This window comes from Phymastichus coffea, unplaced genomic scaffold, assembly GCF_024137745.1.
Source record: "Phymastichus coffea isolate CEN01 unplaced genomic scaffold, Cenicafe_Pcof_1.1 PCOF00057, whole genome shotgun sequence".
Classification (NCBI taxonomy): domain Eukaryota; kingdom Metazoa; phylum Arthropoda; class Insecta; order Hymenoptera; family Eulophidae; genus Phymastichus; species Phymastichus coffea.
The window spans coordinates 1,003,651-1,014,999 of record NW_026706868.1 but is presented as its reverse complement, the minus strand read 5'-3'; the positions used below and the strand labels follow the sequence as shown (position 1 = coordinate 1,014,999).

The 11,349-nt window shown below is 37.0% G+C and overlaps 1 protein-coding gene across 1 annotated transcript; it reads right to left on the bottom strand.

Annotated features, from left to right (window-relative positions):
• Window positions 1–6,549: 6,549 nt before the first annotated feature.
• LOC131666153 (glucose dehydrogenase [FAD, quinone]-like) lies at window positions 6,550–8,551 on the bottom strand. The gene is made up of 4 exons (XM_058938563.1): window positions 8,518–8,551; window positions 8,312–8,463; window positions 7,925–8,215; window positions 6,550–7,856 (listed from the first exon to the last, which is right to left on the bottom strand). The coding sequence occupies exons 1-4, from the start codon at window positions 8,549–8,551 to the stop codon at window positions 6,621–6,623; spliced, it is 1,713 nt and encodes a 570-aa protein (XP_058794546.1). The 3' UTR covers window positions 6,550–6,620.
• Between the last annotated feature and the right edge of the window lie 2,798 nt (window positions 8,552–11,349).

Below are 11,349 nucleotides of genomic sequence, written 5' to 3'. Positions count from 1 at the left end.
CGTATTATATGCGCCAACTTTTCTTTGCTCCTACTGCGGACTTTACAACGTCGCGGCGTGGATTGTCGATATTTTACGTTGCAACAAACAAATTGCCGATTTACTCTCAACGAGCCTGCTCGATTGCATTTAATACGCACGACGATGGCTATTCATAATAAAATTGACCAATTATCAGTGATGAATTTGCGAGCAATTATGCACGTCCGCATGCAAGTGCCACGTTCCTATCTATAAATTGATAGACATCCTGGAGGAAATTGAAATATATTGCCTGATTTGAAAGCATCGCTGGTTTCCACTACTACGACCGATATTGCACAAAAATGTGACAATAGACGTTCCACTCTATCAATTTCCTAGCAGGTTTTAAAACTCCATTTATATTCTTTTGGTGAACTTTTCACCTTCCATTTTCTTCAATAATATTATTTATCACTGGCAACAGTTTGACAAAATTGCAGTACCAAAGAATTTATTGCGGAATAACTACTTTTTTAGCAGAGGCCTGCGTAGCGCCGGTTAATAGGTCGCAATTTCGTGAAAATAATGATGACGTATCCCTTGACTGCCTGGTAGTTAGCTCGCAAGCGGAAAAGGATAATCTTGGCAGCAAGCGAGATACTCACAGTTCTCGCATCTGCATAATGTACACCGAAAGCGACGGTACACTTGGCTCTTTGTAACAACGAGAGTCGTACTCCACCCCGTCCTCCTCCCATCATAATGGCGTCCGCAGTTAGCGCTTCGCTGCTTGATTAATGCCCTGACACCTCGTGCACTTTAATTGCACCCTATTCGGCGCATGAATATGAATGTACGTTGTGGTCGTGGCGCGCGTACGCGCGCAAAAAGTGTGGCTGTGCCGTTGAAAAATGGATCACGACCGGTTTCTCAAAAGCAGCGAGCGCCGTTTAGCTTGGCAAAATGTAAGGGGGATAAAGTTTTGTACTTTTATAGTTTCCTTTGCGTGCGCGCGTGCCGCATAAGTGTGTTTACGTATCCTCGCCTCGCTGATTATCCAAGTAAAATATTATGAAGCTCGCTTGTGCTTACGAGCTGACAGATGTTTCTATCGCAAGTGGCCACTTGGAAAATCCATTTGTCTCTTGTCTATTGCAGCCATTTGAATGAAACTTCCTGCTTTACAACTTGAAATGATTTGAATATCTTATGAGCCTCATACTTATAACATCCCACCTTACGTGTCCGTACACTCTCGCGACGACATCGAAAGCAATCAAAGTTATCTGCTGCAAAGTGATTTTGAAAATTGTAATTCCGATAAAATCACTCGTCATTGGCAGCCTCAGCAAGCAGGGTAGGCTCCCGAAAAGTGTTATCATTAAAATCGAATGCTTTACATAAATTGGACTTTATAATTCGCATGATGGCCGATTAGGAAGGTAATTTAATTTAACAGTCGGATAATGAAGGCTCTCCTGCGAGCGCGCGACGAGCAATTACAGTAACGTATATCGATGCACAAACTACCGTGTGAGCACTTAACACCTGCGAGCATTTTCACCTTCTCCATATCGGTGTATAACCGTTCATCAGAAAAAGGCTATTATTCTCAGTCTCTCTCTCTCTCTCTCTCTCTCTCTCGTGCCAATTCGCAAAACGTCAATAAACATTCGACCGTCGATGAAGCGCTAAAAGATATTTTATGACGTGAGTTTATCTTCGGCTGTGTGTGCTTTGCGTTGATGTAATATGGAAATTGCATTGTCATTTCAATTTATGATTTTCTTTTTTTTTAAGTTGATTTTGATAAGGAAAATTATATGGCATACATTTTGGCAATAATAATAAACAATGATTTATGCGACAGAACTTTATGAAAATGAGGTTTATGAAAGTAATGACCTTATTTGATGTATTGATTAAGAATGAAAGCTTTAATTAATATAAATCAAAGGGTAAAATTAAAAAGTTATTAATCCGAAAAATTTGCCTGCGAGGATAAAACTTTATGTAAGGTAAAAACATCAGCAGATGTTTTCCAAAACAATTTTTAACGCGTCGCCCTATTATATCTCGATGCGAATGATATAATCAGCTCTCGAAAAGTGATCACTTGAAATCACTGACTGAGAAATTGAATAAATTCCACTTAGAACTAAAAATATGCAAGCATCGAATCCATAATCTAAATATTGCGCAATTTTCACATTAATATCACAGACGATATACCGGAGAACGTTCTTCGAAATAACGTTGGCATGCGCGAGATAATCTGAAATTTTGCTCTCATTTTCGAAGGAATAAGGTAAGAAGCGCGGTCGGCATGTTACGCATGCAATATCGAGTTGGGGGGGCTTATAGTCTCCGATGGCGGTCAGGCTATATTGTGGCCTCGATATCGCCGATGAAGATCGCGAAATCGATAATTTTTGGCGGCGCGGCCCTACGGCTCGCAACTTAATAAAGCTTCGAATAGGGCTCGAGGGCGAGAAACCTTCGGCGATTATACACGTCCCCGATTGATTTTGATCTTTGCTGCGCCTAAAATGAATTATTACCTTGGCTACCACTAAACGTCCGCGTCGCATTATGCGACTTTCTCTGCGTATATACGATATATGCGAAGCGGAACGATCCGACGCCGATGGAAATTAACAGTTTCGCTCTTTTTTTATTGATATTTCAATTATATAACCTACGGAATGTCGAGTTATAAATTAGTAGATAATTAGCAGTAAAACTTTTGTTGTAATATCGTAGATAAATACAGTTGATAAAGAATTGATTAATGTTGTTTATGATAGTATCCAATAGATAAGTAATGGAACGGACAACGCATAAACAATCTTCAATATTGTTATTATTATAGCTTGTAGAAATCATTTACATGTACACCTTTCAGGCAACGTCGAACTTATTACAAACCTTTGAAGATTGCCGACGATCGCGCTCTACTCAGTTCGAGCTCTGCGCACTATACGCGTTCCTTAAAATTTAATTATAAAAGCCTGCCACGAGATTGTAATCTTCTAAACGATAATGGACACCAAAGTGCGTCCACATCAATTGTAGAGTTTCACGATAATTGGATAATAATGTACATTGTACACTTTGCTCTCTGTCAAACGAAACTTACTAAGATGCAGACAAACTGAGTCCGTAGAACGAGATATTCACGAAAAACAATTGGAAAGCTTCAAATAAAGATCGCATGTTATTTAGCTACAATTGCCGCTCGCTAGGTCTCTCTAACGAACTGGAGATTTCATTAAGATCGGGCACGATGAAAATTTTTTACAGCTAACAAGTCTCTATTCACAAACCAAAACACAGAGAGAAAAAAAATTTAGAATTTCGTTGAGGTAAGTTGGAATTTTAAATTCAAAGTATGCTGTTACGTGGCTGATGAACAACATTCTTGTTAAGCAACGTTCAAAAACATCTCTGTGGCTAACGAGTTAATTAAAGCATAAAGAAAAGTTTTGCCGTCGAAAATTCTAATTACACGGTATAATTGAAGACAGAAACGCACTGGCATTCGTTATACCGAAAATTAAATTTACTGTTGCAAAGCGCTGGCTCAATATCAATAAAAGCATTCGCCCGCTAGAGTGCCAAACAAAATAACAAATTTCAAGCGGCGATTCCCAGGCCGACCAAGCGCGCCTGATTTTTAGTGTTGCAGGTGCGATGGTCACGGCGCCTCCGCTTTAAAGCCCTCTCTTGTGCTGCGCCCGACAAGCCAGGCGTACAGTCACGCGGATAAGGTCAGCAGCATGGGAGGATTTCGAGCGGCTTCGCGCGTACCAAGCCTTTGGCCGAGATAGAGCAGGTGTGCCGAGGTCGCGGCTTAACCTTTTCGTTTGTCTCGCTTTTTTCTCTTCGGTGTCGATAGAGAGAGAGAGAGAGAGAGAGAGAGCCGCGAAAGTTTGTTCGGCGCGCGTGCGCGCGGCCATTCGAATACGCTCCGATGGCCCTTTTTCTAATTACGCGAAAACGCCGGAGAATAAATTTGCTCTTTGACTCGATGGCGCTCCCGCGCAAGCTTTTAATTAAACGCACGCTGACTCGCTCTTGGCTGTTTCTCGGAATTGAATTTTCGAGATTAAAAAGCCACGATTGGCAAGGAAACCCGATACCGCTAACGAGAATTCATTATCCTCATTTTCAGAGTGCCGAGTTTTCACTTTTGCCAAGCCCTCCACGCTCGACTCTCCGTGCTTCACGTTTTCGCGCGCCCGCACGACACACTAATGAATTTAAAACGAGCGGTTACGTGGTGGGCGAGCAGTGTGCCACCTTTCTCTCACTCTCACGTTGGACCTCGACGCGCGCCTTATCACTTTGTCGCGATATAAACATGCAAATGATGCTTTAACGCGCCGCCCGGATTTTCTGCAGCGGCGCCTCGCGCCTCGCTTTTTGCTCTCTCGTATCTCCGATATAGCGCCAATTTTTCGAGGCACTTTGTTGACGAATTGCCGGGCTAAATGGGTTTTTAATGACGAGCCAAGGCGCGACAGCCCTCGTTGTTGAGACTTTGAGTAGGCCAGCCAGCCTCCTCGAGCTCCTTTCAGTTTAAGCGGGAAAAAGCAAGTCTTCGGGTTTGAACAAGAGTTCGATTCAATCCATTTTCGACAGTTTCATCTCCTAATTATGCTTATTTATCTCCAGCAAGTAAATAATTTGTAAGGAAAGCGGAAAAGCAAGACAAAAAATAAACCGTGTTTTCCAAGCACTCCATTTATAGAGGCAGAAATCTCACTTTTCGAAAGGCTCGCGCCGTCGATGTTATCGCGAACTTTGAATCTCGACGAGTGATTGATGCTAATTGAAGTTTGAGTATCGCGCGCACGGCATTGGTCAAAGACAAACACGATTTGTGATGCGCAGTGGCCTACGCGCAGTATGGGGAATCGGCTTTCATACCCGCGCCCTCTAATTAGATAATGACGCTCGAGTAGCGCGAGCTCCACTTAAATTCAATGAACTTTTCAATCAATCGAGCGCGCGCAACTCTGAAAGAAGAAGACTGGCTGGCGCGGGTGAGCGCGAGCGAGCGCCCAATTATCGCACGGCAGATGCAAAGCTATCTCTCCGGCATCTCGCAGCCTCTCTCATTCTCCGATCTCCTCCCATGCAAAAAAGCCTTATATACTTCTGCTCTGGCTTGTCCACGCGCGCGCTGCGAGAGAGAGAGAGAGAGAGAGAGAGAGAGAGAGAGAGAACGCGCGGATGTGCAGTAGCGACTTGGAAGTTAATTTAATCTCCCAGTGAATCGAGGAGTCGAGACCGCAATAACATCGGGCTTCGGATATTTTATAATGCTTCCTTTCGCTGCTTCCTTACATCGCCATTATGCCGATATTTTACATTCTCAAAAGAGAGTCCCGTTTTCGCCGTGGAGCCTTTCTTTTTTCTTCGGCCGAGCGAAATCGCAAAAACGTGTAAATTCGAGCGGAATTTTAATTTAGCGTATCGGACGAGCGAGAGTCCTTCCACGCACAGACACACGGACACACGAGCATCCCTTGGAAAAAAATTAACGCTACCTTGAAGGTTGTTATAAGAAGCTCGCCGCAGAAACAGATTTCTATCTTTCTCTTGCCGAGACTCGGCTTTTCGGCCGCGCGGCGGTCAGCGCCGACTTAATTGCGCCAGGAGATGGCGCATTATATTCACGTTACCTGTCACCCTATGCTTCAACCCACAGCTCTTTCTTCCCCATAATTAATTGCGCATTCGTTATAGGCCCACTTTACGCACCATCTCATCTCTCGCAAGAGAAGGAAAACACAATATACGAATTATACGCTCGCAGTTTGCGCACAGTTGGCCAGCTACCTAATTACACGTGCGCGCGTGCAGACTTAGACAATGTCCATTAAACAGATCCTCCAGCGAATATAAATTAGCCTCGCGAGGAGGATCCAACTGGAGCAGCAGCATGCAGCAGCAGCCCGACACTTACGAATTTATGTGCTATCTCCGCAAGAGCAGAAGGCCATTCGTAGAACCATTAAAGTATCCTAGCGCCGTTGCGTCGTGGCCTTCGATTCGCCGCCGCCGTCACCGCCTACCCTTTTTTTCACTCATACATATACGAGCGTGCGCGTGTGCGTGGCGTATCCGCGTGGCAGCCGTGTAATATGCGTCAGAGGAAGAAGAGAGGATGGAAAGAATTATGACTGTTAATTACTCGATGGGAGCCTCTCTCCCTCTCTCTCTGATTAGTGGGCCATTTTCGTTAGCACCTGCAACGCAACCTTCTCAAAACGCTGTTTTTTTATATTCCACCGGTCGACTTCTACGGTCATGGGAAAATAATAAAGTGAAAAAGTTTTCATTCGACACATAATAATTTATTTTTATTTTTACCAGATAACTGACAAATCGACAAATTACATTCAACAGGATTTTTTATACATTCTCTATTAAAGTATATCATTTCCTTCACGAAATTAATAGTTTTATTCAATTGTCTAGTTTTATACGTAGAAGCTTATTGAAACTGTTAATTAGGTGTCTATTTTTTCAAGTTAAACAGTCAAATTGTTTTATACCGCTACAACCAATTAATTCGATAATTCAAACCAGACGGATAACAATTATTATTTATCTATTTCGAAAGATCATATACTTCAACTATTTGATCACAGCCAATAGCTTTTAATCATATCACTACCTTTTTCGCCAATCATAATTGTTGGAGCCATTGTGTTGGCTCTAGGAACTTGGGGCATGATCGATGCATCAATAACTCTCAATCCTTTAATACCATGAACTCTTAACTGTGGATCAACCACTGTAGTAGAATCGCTTCTCGGTCCCATTTTACAGGTTCCCGTTCCATGGCCCCAGTGTAATACTTCTCTCTTAACGAAACATCTCAAATAATCATCACTCTCAAACTCAAAATTTTTACAACCAGATACTCGTTCAGTAGATAATTTGAAACCTAGGTTTTTCAAAGTTGTAGTATTAGCAAGCTTCTTAGTAAATTTCAAGCCTTCGATCAATACTTCTACATCCCGTTCATCAGCAAGGTAATTCATTCGAATATCAGGCTGCGTTCTTATTGGGTCAACTTTATTCAGCGTAATTGAACCATTTGTCCTAGGTGCTACCAGAACTGTATAAATTGTTACGTTCCCGAGAGGTTTGCCTATTTTTCCGCCTCTCAACTCATACTGGATATCGGCAGCTCCTGACTTATTTTCATACTTTGTTTGATAATACGCTTCAATAGTTAAAAAGCCTTTGGAGGATAGAAGACCCTCGTGTGTGTTGAACCACTCGAACAAATCGCTTTTTATTTGTTCGTCACTTTCAATTGAAGAATCATTGTATGGTGAAACCAATGTCATTGGTACTGTGAAGTGATCGCGTAAATTCAACCCCACGGGTAAATCTTTTATTACTGTTATATTCAACTGTTGCAAATCTTCCTTAGGTCCAATTCCTGATAGCATTAACAATTTTGGTGATTCTATAAAACCACCCGATACAATAACTTCTTTTTTAGCAAAAACTTGTTTTTTAACTACCTTGCCATTATCGTTGATCTCATATTCGACTCCAATTGCACGTTTTGTTTTTTTTCCTATAATAATTTTGGTTACACGAGCATTTGGTCTAATAAATAAATTCGATCTTTTTCCTCGAATAGGTCTGATGAATGCACCATTTGAACTTATTCGAAAACCATGAACGTTCGTGAATTGCATTCGACCGACACCAATTTGATCGCCTTTATTATAGTCAGTTTCCTTCAGTCCTGCTTCTTCGAAGGCATTTATAAATGTTGATATGTTTTCATTTTCCATTGGAAATTGTTCAACAGTTAAATATCCACCGACCCCATGGTATTGAGAATAATTAGCAAGAATCTATGAAGTAATCAAATGTGTGTCGATAAACTGAAAATTATTAAGTACATAATAAAACAGTTACTTACAGCGGGAGTTCTTGCATTTTCAGACTTTTTGAAATAAGGTAAAACATTTTTCCAGCTCCAGCCTTTATTTCCCCTTTTCGCCCAATCATCATAATCAGCTTTACTCCCACGTGCATATACCTGCCCATTAATAGAACTGGAACCACCCATAACTTTACCTCGTCTATACACTTCAAGCTTAGTATCATTTGTAGAATAAGCATAATCAATACTACTATCAAACACGAATCTTTGTAATTCAGGTACCTCAGTAACAAGTGGTTCTTCATCGCCATTTTCTAACAATAATACCTGCAAATTTACATTTAACACGTTTTATATGTAATTACTAAATTTTATGTATTTTTAGAACAATTTTATTTTTTCATGTAATTACTTCTTACTTACTTTCCAATTCAACTTTTCAGTCAATCGATTAGCGACTACGCAACCAGCAGTGCCAGCTCCAACAATAATAAAATCATAACGTGTCGGACTCACTTTTTGAGTTCCATATATTTTTTCTGGAATCTCATCGTTGGACCTTCCAAAATATTGTACTAAAAAGCATACAAGCGTTAATGGCACTGACTGATTGTTCGAGCTGCCGCTACAGTTTCCATCATATCCAGCGGGTTGCCAAACCATTTTAATGTGTTACGGTTTCAATCATGAATTTTTATCTGTGTATTTTAACTCGGTTATAAAGCTTCTTTTATAGATATATTCTTATCTTTTATCGCACGTGCACTAACAAATGATTATATACTCAACTTACGTACGATTCTTCCTGTTTTATTTATCTCTCATCGATTCAATGTAAAAGAAAGTGATAACGAAATGAAATCATATCACGAACAGTAATCATTGGAATATGAAGTCACTAGTATTTATTGAATATTAAAAGTTTTAATTTTAACAGAATTACTTATATTACTATTACAATTTGAAAACTCAAGTTTCATCAAGGAATATAGAGCAATGATGTCCTACAATTGTGCTAGCACTGAAATATTATTATAAATGATTTTTTATCTGCACCCAAATACAAATCTAAGCATTGTGAAATTTATTATACACTCTCAATAATATGAATATTAAAGTGCTCAAATCAACGTTTTATAAATAAGTTGCAATTGAGACTAGCTTATGTTAAGAATCTACCCCAAAGGAAATCTTTTATTAATAGTAACTGATGCATATTGTTTGATTATTTGGTTAAATATTGTCTAATAGTATATTACTTAAAAATAAATGTTACTTTTGCCAATTTAATTATTCTTAGATAATAGTCAAGAAATTGAAAGTATTTGAAATAAAATTATAAAGAAATCCGTCGTAACATTTCACAGAAATAAATACGAAATGCCCAAGCAAAAATTTTTGTTAAATCAAAATCGTCAAAAAACCAATGTTTTAATCAGTCAGTCTTTATTAACTCATGTGAACCCCCTATTGTGTTGTTAACAGATGTTATCTTTATAAAATTTGTGATGCAAAGTTAAGAACCGTTATCACAATGATTCATGTAATCGCTCTAATCAACTGAGTTAAGGAACATTTAGTGATACTAAAGAAACTCAATGTAAAAAACTACAGCTATTCGAATTATATTTTTATTTTAAATTTGTACAGCAAATGCGATTTCGTATTTGAAGTTATTGAAATAATTTTAATTTTTTGGAGTTTCTGTACTGACTAACAAAATTTATTGAATCAATTACGATTTAATTGATTTAACAAAATTGGTTGAATTCTTCATTATTTACTTGAAGTCATAAAATCGCTTTTTTTTAATTTACTAAATATTTTATTAAAAAGAGTAAATATTTAATTGAAATAAAAATAAAATGAATTTCATTGTGTACACGCAGTTCAGACAACTAAATCTTTTATGGGATTTAAGAAGTATTTAATCATTTTTGTAAAGTTATTGAATTATTTTAAAGAATTTGTACTAACTATAAGTCATTCAATAAAATTAATGAAGTACCTCATTGAATCCAATGAATGGTTTACTGAGTGGTATAAAATATTTACTTATTCCAACGCGGATTTTATCATGTAATTCGTTATATTATTCTAATGAATATTTTATTGGATATTTAAGATCATTACATTGAAAACATGAAACATATTTTTAGTAAAATTATTTTATACACATGATTGTATTATAATCTATTTTATTTTCCTTCGAAATATTACTAATCTCATATACAAACAATGGTTAAGGAAAATCCCTCAATCAATATATCACATGATTGTATATTTAATCATTTCAGCACTGCGTCAGTGGTGCTTTAATGAAAACATTTATTGTATTATAAATCATTATTTATTCAATCAGATCTGCAAATACGCTGAAATAAGTCTTATACTTTCAGTAACATTTCGATACACTGAGGTCAATTTTATCTCAAAATTATCAAGTCGAGTACCTGAGGCAACTTCTCATTTCTTTCAGTATACTTACATGAATTAATGTCGTTGGATGTCGTTGATTAATCTGCTGCCTCAAACAAATGACCTGATAATTTTTAGATAAATTGATTTAAATGCTATATAATATTTGTTAGAATCATATGATGAGTCGCATGATAAAATCTTCGGTAAAATACAAAAAATAATTTATACTATTCAGTAGAACATTCATTGGATTGAATGAAATGTTTATTCATTCTATTTAGTGATTCATACACTGAAAAGAAAAATGAATTGAAATAATTACGATATCGTTGATTAAATAAGGTTCGTTTCAGCCCTAAATATATTGTTCAATCTTTAAAATTATTTACTTCCATTAATGCAATTTTCCTTGAAATTACAAATATTTTATTGATAGAATATACAAATAAATATTTAATTAAATAATTTGAATATTTTTTCGCATGAATGCAATGGAATTATAAAATCAATAAAATAGCTTCTTTTTTACGTTAATTACTAATACCTAGATAATTAATAAATATACAAAAACACTTGATTCCTCTGACGAAATTACTAAATCATTTCAATCAATTCATGATATTAATTAGTGTATCCATGATTTATTTACTGTTGTAATATAGTCTAACGAAATTAATATTAAATTTGAACAAATATTAATTTGATTCAAATCTAGGTATTAGTACTTAATTTATCATGTGATTGAATTTTTCATTGCGTAAACAACACAAATATACTAGAAAGAAAATATGTCTTAGCAAAATCATTATATAAAAAAAACAAAATATTTAATAATTCCAATAATATTTGATCTCATAAATCAATGAAAATTTTTATTCTATATGTTGCAAAAAACATATTTTACAGTCAATTACGTATTATATCACTGCAGTTACTTTCATTTTCGTGATCGAATTAATTTTTACGTTACCATGAAATATTAAATGAAGTAGTTTTTTGTAGTTGTCATAAATTTATAAACTTACCAATTTTTCTTCAAA